The 16,048-nt window shown below is 62.2% G+C and overlaps 1 protein-coding gene across 1 annotated transcript in view; it reads left to right on the forward strand.

Moving 5' to 3' along the window:
* The window catches only part of GABBR1 (gamma-aminobutyric acid type B receptor subunit 1), a 20,869-nt gene extending 5,002 nt beyond the window's left edge, over window positions 1–15,867 (forward strand). Inside the window, exons 2-23 of the mRNA XM_087729833.1 lie at window positions 235–307; window positions 400–603; window positions 1,529–1,717; window positions 2,767–2,784; window positions 4,028–4,188; window positions 6,415–6,549; window positions 7,689–7,859; window positions 8,203–8,304; window positions 8,639–8,704; window positions 9,155–9,346; window positions 9,446–9,688; window positions 9,934–9,997; window positions 11,463–11,540; window positions 11,644–11,794; window positions 12,168–12,300; window positions 12,686–12,802; window positions 12,886–12,993; window positions 13,291–13,384; window positions 13,645–13,772; window positions 13,858–13,986; window positions 14,218–14,361; window positions 14,614–15,867. Coding sequence (XP_087585959.1) covers window positions 235–307; window positions 400–603; window positions 1,529–1,717; window positions 2,767–2,784; window positions 4,028–4,188; window positions 6,415–6,549; window positions 7,689–7,859; window positions 8,203–8,304; window positions 8,639–8,704; window positions 9,155–9,346; window positions 9,446–9,688; window positions 9,934–9,997; window positions 11,463–11,540; window positions 11,644–11,794; window positions 12,168–12,300; window positions 12,686–12,802; window positions 12,886–12,993; window positions 13,291–13,384; window positions 13,645–13,772; window positions 13,858–13,986; window positions 14,218–14,361; window positions 14,614–14,865 — 2,952 coding nt within the window. The 3' untranslated portion in view covers window positions 14,866–15,867. The remainder of the gene's footprint in view (window positions 1–234; window positions 308–399; window positions 604–1,528; window positions 1,718–2,766; window positions 2,785–4,027; window positions 4,189–6,414; window positions 6,550–7,688; window positions 7,860–8,202; window positions 8,305–8,638; window positions 8,705–9,154; window positions 9,347–9,445; window positions 9,689–9,933; window positions 9,998–11,462; window positions 11,541–11,643; window positions 11,795–12,167; window positions 12,301–12,685; window positions 12,803–12,885; window positions 12,994–13,290; window positions 13,385–13,644; window positions 13,773–13,857; window positions 13,987–14,217; window positions 14,362–14,613) is intronic.
* The last annotated feature ends 181 nt before the right edge of the window (window positions 15,868–16,048 follow it).

Here is a 16,048-nt window from a genome sequence, read left to right on the forward strand (position 1 = left end):
TATAGGGGATGCAGGGCATGTGGGGTGTACTCTATAGGGGATGCAGCATCTGTGGGGCGTACTCTGTAGGGGAGGTACCCCATAGGGGATGCGGGGTGTTCCATAGGGTGCCCATCCATCGGCCCCCCCCCGCCCGGCCCGGCGAGGCGCGGGGCTGCCCAGCGCAGGCAGGAGTTGGGGGGGTCCCAGGCGCGTCCCCCCCCGCTAAGCGCGGGGTTGTCACCGTCCCTATAGATGCTGCTGCTGCTGCTGCTGGCGCTGAGCGCGGAGCCCAACCGGGCGGCCGTCCACGTGAACCTCACCGAGGGTACGTGCCGCACGTGCGAGGACACGCGGGTGACGACACCCCCCGAAACCCGCGTGACACCCCCCAAAACCCGCGTGACACCCCCTCCCCAGGCTGCCAGATCATCCACCCGCCGCGGGACGGGGGGATCCGCTACCGGGGGCTGACCCCCGAGGAGGTGCAGAGCATTCGCTTCCTCCCCTTCGACTACGAGATCGAGTACGTCTGCCGGCCCGACCGCGAGATCGTGGGGCCCAAGGTGCGCAAGTGTCAGCGCGACGGCACCTGGACCGCCATGGGCCACCCCAGCCGCTGCCGTGAGTGTCAACGTCCCCATCCCCGTCAACGTCCCCATCCCCGTCAACGTCCCCATCGCTATCCCCATCGTTGTTACCATCATCACCATTGCCATCATGATCACCTTTAGCATCATCCCTGTCACCGTCACCATCCTCATCCCCGTCACCATCGTCACCATCCTCATCCCTGTCACCATCCCCATCGTCTTCACCATCACCATTACCATCACCATCGTGATTGCTGTTAGCATCACCGGTCACCGTTACTGTCACTGTTACCATCGAGATCACCGTTAGCATCACCAATCCCCATCACCGTTACCATGACCATCGCTGTTAGCATCACCATTACGGTCACCGTGATCGCTGTTAGCATCACCAAACCCTGTCACCATTACCGTCACCATCTCCATCAGCGTTACCATCACCTTCACCATGACCATCACCTTCACCGTTACCATGGCCATTAACATCAACGTACCATCAGCATCCCCGTTACTGTTACCGTCACCGTTACCATAACCATCATCATCACTGTTACCATCACCGTCACCGTTACCATGATCATTAGCACTGACATACCATCACCGTCGCCATCAGCATCCCCATCACCGTTACTGTCACCATCATCGCCGTTACCATCACCATCACCACCATCATCACTATCACCATCGCCATCATGATCACCATTACCATTACCGTCGCCATCATCACCATCACTACCATCGCCATCATGATCACCATCACCACCATCGCCACCACCATCACCACCATCACCACCATCACCACCATCACCACCATCACCATTACCCTTACCATCACCTCTACCCTCCCCATCACCGTCACCACCACCGGAGGTCCCGACCAGCACCCACTGCGTTGGTAGGGGTTACCCTGGGAAGGGTACAGACTTGACCCCGCCCAACTTTGCACCCCCAACCAGTGAGGACCTGCCCCAAAATGCACTTGAGCTTGGAGAACGGGCAGGCGGTGGTGCGGGAGATGGAGCGGGTGCCGGTGGAGGGGACGTGGACCGAGTACAGCTGCAACCCCGGGTTCCGCCTGGTGGGCAGCACCCGCAGTAACTGCACCAAGCTGGGGCGCTGGAGCACCCCCAAACCCATCTGCGAGCGTGAGTGGGGTCCCCCGGGGGTGGGAGGGGGCGGAGGGGTTGGGGGGGTCCCTGTTCAGGTCTCCATGGGGTGTCGGGGGGGGTTGGGGGGTCCCTGGGGTGGGGGTTCAGGTCCCCATGGGGATTCCTGGGGTTGGGGGGTCCCAGGGTGGGGGTTCAGGTCCCCATGGGGTGTCTGTGGGGTTGGGGGGTCCCTGGGGTGGGGGTTCAGGTCTCCATGGGGTGTCTGGGGGGGTTGGGGGGTCCCTGGGGTGGGGGTTCAGGTCTCCATGGGGTGTCTGGGGGGTTGGGGGGTCCCTGGGGTGGGGGTTCAGGTCTCCATGGGGGTTCCTGGGGGTGGGGGGTCCCAGGGTGGGGGTTCAGGTCCCCATGGGGTGTCTGTAGGGCTGAGGGTCCCAGTTCATGTCAAAATGGGGTGTCTGTGGCACTGGGGGGGTCCCTGGGGTGGGGGTTCAGGTCCCCATGGGGGTTCCTGGGGTTGGGGGGTCCCAGGGTGGGGGTTCAGGTCCCTGTGGGCGTTCTTGGAGTTGGGGGTCCCTGGGGTGGGGGTTCAGGTCCCCATGGGGTGTCTGTGGGGTTGGGGGGTCCCTGGGGTGGGGGTTCAGGACCCCATGGGGTGTCTGTAGGGCTGAGGGTCCCAGTTCATGTCAAAATGGGGTGTCTGTGGCACTGGGGGGGGCCCTGGGGTGGGGGTTCAGGTCCCCATGGGGTGTCTGGGGGGTTGGGGGGTCCCTGGGGTGGGGGTTCAGGTCCCTATGGGGTGTCTGTGGGGTTGGGGGTCCCTGGGGTGGGGGTTCAGGCCCTCATGGGGTGTCTGTGGGGTTGAGGGGTACCTGGGGTGGGGGTTCAGGTCCCTATGGGGTGTCTGTGGGGTTGGGGGTCCCTGGGGTGGGGGTTCAGGTCCCTATGGGGTGTCTGTGGGGTTGGGGGGTCCCTGGGGTGGGGGTTCAGGTCTCCAGGGGGGTCCCTGGGGTTGGGGGGAGCCTGGGTGCCAGCCCCAGCCCCCCCGGGGGCGGGCGTCTCTGTGTGACTCAGTTTCCCCCCCGCAGTGCGTCGCTCGCTCTCAGGTGGGTGCGTCCCCATGCCTCCCCCCGTCCCCCCCCGCACCCCCCGCTGGGTGCGGGGCCGTGGGGGCACCCCGGGTCCCCCCAGCTCTGCCCTGGGGGGGGTGGGCAGCCCCCGGCCCCCCCCCCTCCAGCCCCACATGGCTTCATGGCACCGAAGCCCCCCTCCTCCACCCCTCCATCGCCCTCCTCCTCCTCCCGCCTTCCCTCCCTCCCTCATCCCTTCCCCTCCCTCCCCCTCCTCTTCCTCCCAGCCTTCCTCGCTCCATCCCCCCTCCCTCAACCCCCCTCCTCCTCCCAGCCTTCCTCCCTCCCTCCCTCTCCCTCCTCCATCCCTCCCTCCCACCGCATGTGCCCCCCCCATCCCTGCCTTCATCCCTGCCTCCCCCCCCCCGCCGCTGAGCTCCAGCCTTCGCTCTCAATCCCTTCCTCCCCATCCCTCCATCTTTCCCCTCCCCATCCCTCTCTTTTCCGCTCCCCATCCCTCCGTCTTTTCCCATCTCCATCCCTCCGGATTCTCCGCCCCAAATCCCTCCGTCTTCTCCACTCTCCATCCCTCCGTATTTTCCGCTCCCCAGCCCTCCCTCTTCTCCGCTCTCCATGTTTCCGCTCCCCATCCCTCTATTTTCCCATCGCCATCCCTCTTATTTTCCCATCCCTCTTATTTTCCACTCCGCATCCCTCTTATTTTCCATCCCCATCCCTCCATCTCTCCGCTCCCCATCCCTCTTATTTTCCAGTCCCCATCCCGTTATTTTCCTCTCCCCATCCCTCTTATTTTCCTCTCCCCATCCCTCTTATTTTCCATCCCCTTCCCTCTTATTTTCCGCTCCCCATCCCGTTATTTTCCACCCCCGTCCCTCCGTCTCTCCGCTCCCCATCCCTCTTATTTTCCGCTCCCCATCCCGTTATTTTCCATCCTCATCCCTCTTGTTTTCCTCTCTCCATCCCTCCGTCTCTCCGCTCTCCATCCCTCTCTTTCCCTCCCCATCCCTCCTCCCCTCCCTCACCACGACTCCCCATTTCCCCTCCCCACCTCATTACCATTCCAACCTCACCGCCGGAGCCGGGTGACATCAACCCCCCCCTTCCACCAAATCCCTCTTACGCCATGGCCAACCGAATCCCCGCCATCCATACGTCTTGACCCTGGGAATGGCGGGTCCCCTGGTGTCACCCAAGCCACCTCGTTGGCTTTTGGTGGTGCTCAGCGTCTCGCTGGTGTCGCGCCCGTCGGTGGGTACAGGCAAGAAGGCGGTACACGTCGGGGCGCTCTTCCCCATGAGCGGGGGTTGGCCGGGGGGCCAGGCCTGCCTGCCCGCCGTCCGTATGGCCTTGGAGGACATCAACAATCGGAGGGACATCTTGCCCGATTATGAGTTGCGACTCATCCATCACGACAGTAAAGTGAGAGAGGGGATGGGGGTGGGGGGTGGGATGGGGGGGGGGTTGGGGGGCAACGAGAGGGGGTGGGGATGGGGTAGGGGGACACCAAGGGGTGGTGGGGATGGGGTAGGGGGACACCAAGGGGTAGTGGAGATGGTGATGGGTGGTGGGGATGGGGTAGGGGGACACCAAGGGGTGGTGGAGATGGTGATGGGTGGTGGGGATGGGGTAGAGGACACTGAAGGGTGGTGGAGGTGGGGTAGGGGGACATCAAGGGGTGGTGGAGGTGGTGATGGGTGGTGGGGATGGTGTAGGGGGACACCAAGGGGTGGTGGAGGTGGTGATGGGTGGTGGGGATGGGGTAGGAGGACATTGAAGGGTGGTGGAGATGGGGTAGGGGGACACCAAGGGGTGGTGGAGATGGTGATGGGTGGTGGGGATGGGGTAGGGGGACACCAAGGGGTGGTGGAGATGGTGATGGGTGGTGGGGATGGGGTAGGAGGACATTGAAGGGTGGTGGAGATGGGGTAGGGGGACACCAAGGGGTGGTGGAGATGGTGATGGGTGGGGGGATGGGTAGGAGGACATTGAAGGGTGGTGGAGATGGGGTAGGGGGACATCAAGGGGTGGTGGAGGTGGTGATGGGTGGTGGGGATGGGGTAGGGGGACACGAAGACGTGGTGGAGATGGGGTAGGGGGACATCAAGGGGTGGTGGAGGTGGTGATGGGTGGTGGGGATGGGGTAGGGGGACACGAAGACGTGGTGGAGATGGGGTAGGGGGACATCAAGGGGTGGTGGAGGTGGTGATGGGTGGTGGGGATGGGGTAGGGGGACACGAAGACGTGGGGGAGAGGGGGTAGGGGGACACAAAGGGGTGGTGGGGATGGGGTAGGAGGATGGGGCAGAGGGACGGTGATGGGTGATGGGGATGATGATGGTGGTGGGGATGGAGCAGGGAGATGGTGATGGGTGGTGGGGAAGGTGATGGGTGGTGGGATGGGACAGGGGGGTGGTGAGGGGTGACATGGATGGGGCAGGGGAGGGGTGGGCACAGCGCAGGGTGGCAGGGGACAGCGCGGGGTGGCAGGGCTATAGGGCAGGGGCAGAGGGGTTAAAGCAAGGGGGGGCAAATATATAGGGCAGGGGGGCCCAGGCGGGGGCCGGGAGGCACCGGGGAGATATATATAGGGCACGGGGGGTATATAGGGCACCAGGGGGATATATATAGGGCACGGGGGGTATATAGGGCACCGGTGGGGGGCAGGGGATGTGCTGGGGGAGGGGGGACTGGTGGGGCGCTGAGGGTTGGGCTGGGGGGGGCACAGGTCCGGTTTGGGGTGCAGCGTGCGTCTGGGGGGGGGGGGGATGTTGGGGGGCAGAGGGAGATGGGGGGGCACTGCATAGGGGCGAGGATGAGGATGGCAGAGGCAGCGTGGGCAGCTCAAGGTGAAGGCAGGGGCAGGCGGGGGGAGGCAGGGGCTCTGGGGGGGCAGGCAGGGAGGGGACCCAGGCATCCAGCCTTGGTATGGGGGGGAGGGGACCTTGACCCACCCCCCCCCATGCCCCCCATCCATTCTGCACCCCACCCCGCACCCTCCCACCTCCTTCCTGTGCCTGTCTGTCCGTCCTGCGCCTCCCCGCTGTCTGTCCTCTTCCTCCTTTCACCCCCTGCCCCCCCATCCACCCACCCCCCAAATCCCCCCCCGCACCCCAACTGCCTGTCCCGTACCCCAGCAAGCGCCGCTCCTGTCCCCCCATCTGTCCATCCCTTACCCCGGTGTCCGTCTGTCCTCTCTGTCCCGTTCCCCCTCTGCCCCCCTCCCAAAAACCCTCCTCCCCCCCCCCCTTTTTACTGGTACTGCCCGGTTGCCACGGCAACGGATGCTGCTGGGTCTGCCACTGGGTTGCCATGGCGACGGTGCCTGGCTCCTTTTTCCAGACCATCGTGCCCTGAATTATTCATAGACCCCCAAGAAAGAGCAGGGCATGGAGGGGGTGGGGGTGGGGCAGGCACCCCACCCCCCCCTCATCCTCCCTCCCCCCCCCGCGTCGCAGACGCCTGGGTCCTCTGAGCTGATGGGTGAAACCATGGATGCCCACCCCCCCCGGCCGCCTGGGTCCCCTCGGAAGGGTCTTTGGGCTGGAACTGGGGGGCAGGCAGTGGGTTATACTGGGAGGAGGTGGTCCCAGCAGCCACCCTTCCTTGTCCCCAACCCCTTTGTGTCCCCCCCCCCGCCACCCCGCAGTGCGACCCCGGCCAGGCCACCAAGTACCTCTACGAGCTTCTCTACAACGACCCCATCAAGATCATCCTCATGCCCGGTTGTAGCAGCGTCTCCACGCTGGTGGCCGAGGCCGCCCGGATGTGGAACCTCATCGTGGTGAGGAACCACCTCCTTGTCCCCAAGGGTGTCCCCAGGGATGTCCCCAAGGGTGTCCCCAGGGACATGGGGCTCCTGGGGGGGGACGGACAGGAGCTGGGGGACCCCCCCTTCACCCCCGCCTCCTGCCCTGACCACGCTGGGCCACGTTGGGTTGGCTGGAGACCGAGGTGGGGATGGAGGTGGCACGGCTGTGCTTGGAGAGCTGTTGCCTGTTGGGGTGTACCAGGATGGGGTCTTGGGGTTGGGTTGTGTCTCAGTGTCCACGTGGTGGTTGGAGGGGGTTGTTGTGGGGTGGGACGGGCCTGGAGGCAGCAGGGTGTGCGGCAAAAGGGTGGAAAGGGGGGTGGTGGTGGGAATGCATGGCATCGCTGCGTGCATGGCTGTAGCTACGGTTGTTGCTGGGGGTGCGGCTGTTGCTGCTGGTGCAGCTGCGTCCTGCCATGGCTATGGGCAAATATGGCTGTCGCTGCGTGGGCTACTGTTGCTACATGTCCGGCTGTTGCTTTCAGGTTGTTGCTACATGTGTGGGTGTTGCTGCCTGTGCGGTTGTTGCTACGTGTGCAACTGTTGCTGTCAGGTTGTTGCTACATGTGTGGTTGTTGCTACATAAGTGGTTGTTGCTGTCTGTGCAGTTGTTGCTTCATGTGGGGCTGTCGCTTTCAGGTTGTTGCTAATTGTGTGGTTGTCGCTCCACATGCAGCTGTTGCTTTCAGATTGCTGCTATGTGTGTGACTGTTGCTACGCGTGTGGTTGTCGCTTTCAGGTTATTGCTACTTGTGCGGCTGTTGCTTTCAAGTTGTTGCCATGTGTGTGGTTGTTACCACATGTGTGGTTGTCAGGTTGTTGCTCCCTCTGTGGCTGTTGCTACATCTGTCGCTGTGTCTAGACGGTTGTTGCTGGGCGTCCGGGTGTTTTGACCCATGCTGGTGTTTCGGCACATCCAGCTGCAGCTCCGCGCAGGGCTGTTGCCGGTGGTCTGCGGTTGTACCCACACCCGCTGTGATTCCTACCATCGGCACCCGTACGGCCACCCGCGGTCCGCTCGGGCGGTTGACGACGGGTTACGGATGGCTGTAGCGGCGTTGAGGGGACGACTGTTGGGCGCTGACACACAACACCCCCCCGCACCCTTACAGCTCTCCTACGGCTCCAGCTCCCCCGCCCTCTCCAACCGCCAGCGCTTCCCCACCTTCTTCCGCACCCACCCCTCGGCCACCCTGCACAACCCCACCCGCGTCCAGCTCTTCAAGAAGTGGGGCTGGACCAAGATCGCCACCATCCAGCAGACCACGGAGGTCTTCACCTCGGTACGCACACCCGGCAACCTCCCACCCCCCTCCCTGCCTGCTGCTGCCTTTCCCCCACCCCCAAAACTCTGCCCCACAACCTCTTGCTCCCCCCCCCCTCCCCGCCCCCATCCTGGACCTGGTGACGGCCGGGTCCATGCTCAATCCCCTCCCACGGTACGTAACGGCAACCCCCGGCACGTAACGGCAACCCCCGGCAAGCAACCCACCTCCCAACCCCTGCTTGGTGCCCCTCAACCCCGCCATCCTCCCCGGACTCACTCTGCACTCTCTTTCCCCTCCGCCCCCTTCCCTGCCTGCCCCTCCTGCCTGCTCCCCACCCCTCCTGCCCACCCACCGCCAGACCCTCGATGACCTGGACCAACGGGTGAAGGAAGCCGGTTTGGAGATCACCTTCCGCCAGAGTTTCTTCTCCGATCCCGCCGCCCCCGTGCGCAACCTCAAGGTGAGTCCACCTTGCCCGCGCCCAGGTCCTCGTCCCCACCACGTCCTCCCCCACGGCACCCGCGACCATCGGGGTGCAGGTGGAGCCGTGTCCTGCACCCCAAAGGGAGCATGACCCCCCCCCACCCCAAGATGCCCAAGCATCCAGGTCAATGATGCATCTCCTCCAGACAGGAGATGGAGAGCAATGTCCATGAGCTGGCCATGCAATACCAAGGTTCTAGTCCTCCTCAGCACCCCTATGCAAAGTTATGCAAATGAAGCTGGGTGGGGTTGACCCTCTAGGAGCGAAGGGGAGCAGAAGTCCCACCCCAGGGTGACTTGTCTCCCTGCAGCGCCAGGACGCCCGTATCATTGTGGGGCTCTTCTACGAGACGGAGGCGCGTAAGGTCTTCTGCGAGGTGAGGGGTGGGACGCGGTGTGGGTGGGCACGGTGGGGGGCACGCGGGAGGATGGGGTGGTGGGGGGTGTGCGGGAGAGAAGGGTGGGCGGGCATCAGGTAGACGTGGGTGGGGAGATGGATGGTGGGGTGGAGTGAAGGGTGGCGGGACGCGTGGGTCAGTGGGCAGAAAGACGTTCGGAGGGACAGGTGGAAGTGTGGGTAGATGTGAGGGTGATAGAACTGGTGGGTGGGTGGATGGACGGACGGATGGACGGACAGATGGATGGGCAGGCAGGTGGGATGGCGGGAAGGGAAATGGTTGAGTGGAGGCACAGGGTGAAGAGTGGACGGACAGAGGTCCGGCTGGATGGACGGGATGGGGAGAAGGGTGACTGGATGGGATGGGGTGAAGAGTGATGGTGGGAAGGATGGGGTGAAGAGGAAGGCCACTGCTCCTTGGCCCACACAGGTCTACAAGGAGAAGCTGTACGGCAAGAAGTACGTCTGGTTCCTCATCGGCTGGTACGCCGACAACTGGTTCCGCATCAAGGATCCGGCCATCAACTGCACCGAGGCAGAGATGGCCGAAGCAGTGGAAGGCCACGTCACCACCGAGATCGTCATGCTCAACCCTGAGAACACCCGCAGCATCTCCAACATGGTATGGGGAGGATAGGGGGGGGACGACGACACAGGGCACCCCCAGGGGGTCTGCTCCATCCCACCCACCACATCACCGCCGTCTTGTTCCCCGTCCCAGACGTCCCAGGAGTTCATCGAGAAGCTGCAGAAGAGGCTGGGCAAGAACCCCGAGGAGACAGGCGGCTTTCAGGAGGCGCCGCTGGCCTATGATGCCATCTGGGCGCTGGCCCTGGCCCTCAACAAGACCTCAGCGGAGCTGGTCAAGAAGGGGTTACGCCTAGAGGACTTCAACTACAACAACAAGAACATCACCGATGAGATCTACCGGGCCCTCAACTCCTCCGCCTTCGAGGGCGTCTCGGTGCGTTGCCCACACCTGAGCCTCTGCCGGTCCCCGGCCCCAGCGTGTCCTCTTCTCCCCAACAAAGTCTCCCATGTCCCCAACTCCTCCACCTTCAAGGTGGTGGTGCCTTGAAGGCATCCGTCAAGGGTGCCCTCGTGAGCCACCCCAAAAATCCCAGAGGAAATCTTCTCCCAATGCCCCTGTGGGGACGTGGTCCTGCCGCCTGACAGCTTCCCAACACCCATCTCCATCCCACCCCACAGGGACACGTTGTCTTCGACGCCAGTGGCTCCCGCATGGCCTGGACGCTCATTGAGCAGCTGCAAGGTGAGTGAGCACAGGCAGCAGCCGTATCAGGGTGACGCTGTCACCGTGTTGCACCTGGTGACCACCACCGAGCATCCCGCAACACCCCTTCACGCATAACAGCTGTGGCTTGGCGTTGCGGCCATGTTGTCTGCACAACAACAGCACACAACCACTCCAGGACACGCGATCCAACAAGTCCCACCACTGCGCAACCTCTCAAGGGATGGCAACACACCTGGGACAACCCCCTTCTCCACACCCTTTTGGCCACGTGTCCCAACAGGACGTGTGTCCTCACCGACACACAACGGCTCTTGCGTGTGACAGAGGGAGGTCCAGAGGTGGAGGAAGTTTGGGGGACAAGGAAGGAGCCTGGGACGAGAAAGTCATCAAGGGTGGTCAGCATGGATTCACCAAGGAGAAGTCATGCTTGACCAACTTGACCACCTTCTACTGGCTTGGTAGATGAAGGGAGAGCTGTGGACATTGTCTACCTTGGCTTCAGGAAGGCTTTCAACGCTGTTGTCTCCCAGAAGATCCTCATGGAGAAGATGGTGAAGTCTGGACTGGATGAGCAGACAGTGGGGTGGACTGAAAACCGGCTGAACGGTCAGGTCCAGGGGGTGGGGATCAGTGGCAGAAGGTCCAGTTGGAGACCAGTCACCGGCAGTGCTCCCCAGGGGTCAATACTGGGTCCAGTCTTGTTCAACATCTTCATCAATGGTCTGGATGATGGGGCAGAGGGTACCCTCAGTCAGTTTGCTGATGACACCAAACTGCAAAGGGCAGCTGAGATGCCAGAAGGTCAAAGAACCATCTAGAAGAACCTCAGCGGGTTGGAGAAATGGGCTGAGAGGAACTTCATGAGGTTCAACAAGAGGAACTGCTCCAGGAACAACCCCAGGCACCAGGACAGGCTGGGGGTCAACCAGCTTTGCAGAGAAGGTCCTGGTGGACACCAAGTTGACCGTGAATCAGTGATGTGGCGAAGGTGGCCAACGGTGTCCTGGGCTGCACCAGGAGGAGCGGTGGAGCAGGTCAAGGAGGTGATTCTTCCCCTCTGCTCAGCACTGGTGAGGCCACACCTGGAGCTACGGGGCCAGTACTGGGCTCCCCAGTACAAGAGAGCTACTGGAGAGCATCCAGCGAAGGGCCACGAAGATGATGAAGGGACTGGAGTACAGGAGGCTCCGGCTGAACATCGGGAACCACTTTTTCACAGCGCAGGTGACCAAGCACTGGCAGAAGGTGCCTAGAGAGGTGGTGGGATCTCCATCCTTGAAGACATCCAAACGCCGCATGGATGCGATCATGGACAACGGGCTCTGGGTGGTCCTGCTTGAGCAGGGGGTTGCACCAGAGGACCCCCAGAGGTCCCTTCCAACCCCCAACCAGTCTGTGATCCTGTGGGGGTGTGCACAAACGCCGGCGGGGTGTCACTCCTCCTTCCCTCCCACCTGACCCATCCCTTTTGCCCTTGCAGGAGGTGTCTACAAGAAGATCGGCTACTACGACAGCACCAAGGACAACCTGTCCTGGTACAACAACGACAAGTGGATCGGTGAGCGGCGCTGCGTGCGGGGTGTGAGCGGGGGGGGTCACCGCCACGGGGAAGGAGTGGGAAGACCCTTCCATGCCCCCTGATTGTGCCATGGACTCTGCAGGAGGTGCCCCTCCAGCTGACTACACCAAGGTCATCACCACCTTCCGATTCCTGTCCCAGAAGCTCTTCATCTCCGTCTCGGTGCTGGCCTCGTTGGGCATCCTCCTGGCCATCATCTGCTTGGCCTTCAACATCTACAACGGGCATGTCCGGTCAGTGATCCTCCCCATTTTCCTGGTGTTGGGGAAACATCACACCTTTCCTTTTCCACAGCTGCTAAAAAAACCCTCAGCAGCGTGTGATTAACAACACCCAGAGGGGAAAAAAGGGATTATATGCTCCCATGTCCTCCTACAGAAGATGACGGTGACAAAACATTGTTGTTAGTAGATATCCCAGTTGCCCGTCTCACTGCATAGGAGCTTTGGGTGATGTCAAGGCTCTGGTTGTAGCACGTGGTTTCCTGTTGTCTCACTTCGTGTCCCCGTTTCTCGCGTCCCGTTGAGTTAGCTGAACGTTGTGCGTTACTGCTAGCTGAGCACGGTGGCTGGGTGACACCCTGTCTTCTCAACAACCCTCCCCCAGGTACATCCAGAACTCACAGCCGTACCTGAACAACATGACGGCTGTGGGCTGCACGCTGGCGCTTGCTGCCGTCTTCCCCCTGGGACTCGATGGGTACCACATCGGGCCAGGGCTTTTCCCTTTTGTCTGTCAGGTATGGGGCTGGTGGGGTGTTGGGGGGTACAGGCAGAGTGGGGACAACCAGGGGATTGGAACAGTTGGAGATACAGCCAGGGGATGGGGACAGCTGGAGGAGGAACAGCTGGAGATACAGCCAGGGGATGGGGACAACCGGAGGAGGAACAGTTGGAGATACAGCCAGGGGATGGGGACAGCTGGAGGAGGAACAGCTGGAGATACAGCCAGGGGATGGGGACAGTTGGAGGGGGTACAGTCGGGAGTAGAGCTGTGGACTTCCAAAGGAGTTGGTCAAGGGACATCCATGGGAGGGGGGTACACTCCGTGGGGGTGCAGTGGAGGTGGGTACAGCTGGACGGGGAGGTACAACCGGCTCCTCCCAACCTACGTACCCTCCCCAGGCCCGGCTGTGGCTCCTCGGGCTGGGGTTCAGCCTGGCGTACGGCAGCATGTTCACCAAGATCTGGTGGGTCCACACCGTCTTCACCAAGAAGGAGGAGAAGAAGGAGAAGAGGAAGGTGAGGGGTGACCCAGGGGGGTGTGGGGGACCTGGGGGGGGCCCCACAGGGTCTCGGTGACACTGTGTTGTCCCCACACCCAGACTCTGGAGCCTTGGAAGCTGTATGCCACCGTGGGGCTGCTTGTGGGGCTGGACGTGGTCACGCTGATCATCTGGCAAATCGTGGACCCCCTGCACCGCACCATCGAGGTGGGGCAGTGCTGGGGGGGGGTGCTCACGATGTTGGGGTGCTCTTGACATTGGGGGGATGCTCACGGTGTCGGGGTGCCTCTGGGGGGATGCCCATGGTGTTGGGGTGCTGCTGAGGGGGTGCTTTCAATGTTGGGGGGATGCTCACGGTGTTGGGGTGCTGCTGGGAGGATGCTCTTGACATGGGGAGGATGCTCACGGTGTTGGGGTGCTGCTGGGGGGAGCCCATAGCAAAGGCTCCCCCCCCTCCACCCCGTCACCCCTCACACCCCGTCTCCCACCCCGTCACCCCCCCAGGAGTTCACCAAGGAGGAGCCCAAGACGGACACGGATGTCTCCATCCTGCCCCAGCTGGAGCATTGCAGCTCCACCAAGATGAACACGTGGCTCGGTGGGCGTGGGGGGGGGGGGTCGGGGGGGTGGGAGATGGGCAGGGCGGGGGGGGGTACAGGCAGGATTGGGGGGGGTACAGGCAAGGTTGGGGGCGTACAAGCAGGGTTGGGGGCATAGGCACGTTGTAGAGAGCCAAGGGGAGACCCAGACGCCCATGGGGCGGGGGGGGGGGGTCCCTGTTTGACCACCCATGGCTCCCCCCATCCCAGGCCAGGTGGGGGTCCCTGTTTGACCACCCATGGTTGTTCCCCCCCCCAGGGATATTTTACGGCTTCAAGGGGTTGCTGCTGCTGTTGGGCATCTTCCTGGCGTACGAGACCAAGAGCGTGTCCACGGAGAAGATCAACGACCACCGAGCGGTGGGCATGGCCATCTACAACGTGGCGGTAAGCCAGGGTGGCTGTGCCCCCCCCCTGTTCACCCCATATCCCATACGGTGACCCCCCAAAATCTTCCCCTTCCTCCCCACAGGTCCTCTGCCTCATCACGGCGCCCGTCACCATGATCCTCAGCAGCCAACAGGATGCGGCCTTCGCCTTCGCTTCGTTGGCCGTCGTCTTCTCCTCCTACATCACCTTGGTCGTCCTCTTTGTCCCCAAGGTGCCGGTGGGGAAGGGGCTGTTGGGGTCGAGGTGTTTCTTCTGGGGTGGAGAGGAACAGTCATCCTACGTCCTCCCTTGTAGGGTCAAGGTGTTGCCTCTGCAGCCGCGGAGGTTTCTTCTCCAGTAGGGTCATGGAGTTGGCGATGACAGTCAGCAGGGGACGCAGGGGACAGTCGGGTGTGGGTGTTGCTTTGCGGGGGACAGCTTTGACAAGCGGGGACCGTTGCAGATGCGACGCCTCATCACCCGAGGCGAGTGGCAGTCGGAGCAGCAGGACACCATGAAGACGGGCTCGTCCACCAACAACAACGAGGAGGAGAAATCCCGACTGTTGGAGAAGGAGAACCGGGAGCTGGAGAAAATCATCGCCGAGGTGGGTGGGGAACCCCAAAACATGGTTTGGGGGGGTAGAAACCCCACAGAAGTGGGGTGTAGCTTCCGGGGTGTAGCTTCCAGGTTGTAGCTTCAAGGTGTTGCTACCTGTCCCAAGAGGGGTAGATCATCTCCGAGGCGCCAACACCTCAACGGGGGTGATGTGGGAGGGGGTGGGTCTCAACACCGATAAGGGGTATTGGGGTGGTATCTGACACAACAACCCCCCGCACCCAAATTTGTCACCCGGCAGAAGGAGGAACGTGTATCGGAACTCCGCCAGCAGCTCCAGGACCGCCAGCAGCTCCGGTCCCGCCGACGGTCGTCCAACCCTTCCCACGAGGCTGACAACCATTTCTCCCCGGGGTTGAGCACCGCCCCGGCCCCCCCGGCCCCCTTCTACCAGCCCAACCTCCCCCTCGTCCGCTGCCTGGTCTCGGAACAAGCCGACAAGCTCGGCCGGGGCAACTGCGATGGTAGCCGCGTCCATCTCCTCTATAAGTGACCCCCACGGGGGGCGGGGCTAAGAGTAGAGGGGTGGGGCTATTTGCCGAGGGGTGGAGCTAAGCGGGGTGGGGTCAGGGGGTGGGGCTAGGCAGGGAGGGCAGAGCCTCTTTGCCTTATTCTTGATTTTTTTTTTAACGCGTCTCTTCGTCTGAACCTGGGAGACCGTGGCTCGGTGCCCCCTCCCGGGGCTCCCAGTGTCACCCGCCCTCCGCCTGTTGTCAGGCGGAAAACTATGGGGGGGGGAAGAAGGATGGTTCTTAATTAAGGGGGGGGGCAGAGTGAGCGAGGGCTGAGTTAACAACATGGAAAGCCTCCCCCAATCTCCCCTACAGCCATCCCTTCTCCCCTACAGTCGTCCCATCTCCCTCTCCCCTCCAGCCGTAGCACACAGTCGGACAGTCCCGCTGACTTGTCCTCCTCCAACCTGTCCCTGCTGCACCCACACACCCTCCCCCTCCATCCCCCCGCGCTGTTGCGCACAACCGGAGCTTGGCTCCCAGTGTAGCAAACAACCACCCTGTTAATCCCCTGTAACAGTGTTATTTGTAGCCCAGAGTTGATACAGGCGATGTGGGGACGCAGGATCAGGCCCGGGGATGCGGGTGGTTGTGTCACAAGCAGCGATTCCTGTAGTTTAATGTCAGGCTGTAGTGTACAACTGAGTCTAATCTAGCCAGGCTGTAGTGCACAACTTGTACGTACAATCAAATCGTATTGCACATCGGGATCGGTTACTGTAACGCACGGTCTGGCTGTAGCCGCCGGCTGGTTTGGGATCAGTTGTTGGTGCAACTAGATCCAGTTTTTATGCTGTATTTGTCCAACTGTAGCTCGCAACCAGCTGTGGCGAGGTGTGAGCACAGGCGGAGAGTCTGTGGCTGGGGCTGTACGTTCGAGCACAGTGTTGGGTCGGGTCCTGTACGCGCAGACTGTTGTATCCGGGGTCTGGTTTCTCATATGTACAGTCGCACTTTAGTGGACAACTGGACCCTGCTTCTTCTCATGTGTCTGTTGTGGTGTTTAACCACGAAAGGGGAACTACACCGTACCCCAGCCACCAGGGTTGGGTACCTCCCCAGACCAGGGGTACCCCGGTACAGCTGGAGAGCTGTAGGCCAAGCTCACAGTCATCTTCCATGTGTTAGGCTCAGCTTTGGGGCGGGGGGTGTCAGCAAGGCCAG

This window comes from Nipponia nippon, unplaced genomic scaffold (genome assembly GCF_047370975.1).
Source record: "Nipponia nippon isolate SJK-2023a ecotype South Korea unplaced genomic scaffold, ASM4737097v1 scaffold_47, whole genome shotgun sequence".
In the NCBI taxonomy this organism is placed as follows: domain Eukaryota; kingdom Metazoa; phylum Chordata; class Aves; order Pelecaniformes; family Threskiornithidae; genus Nipponia; species Nipponia nippon.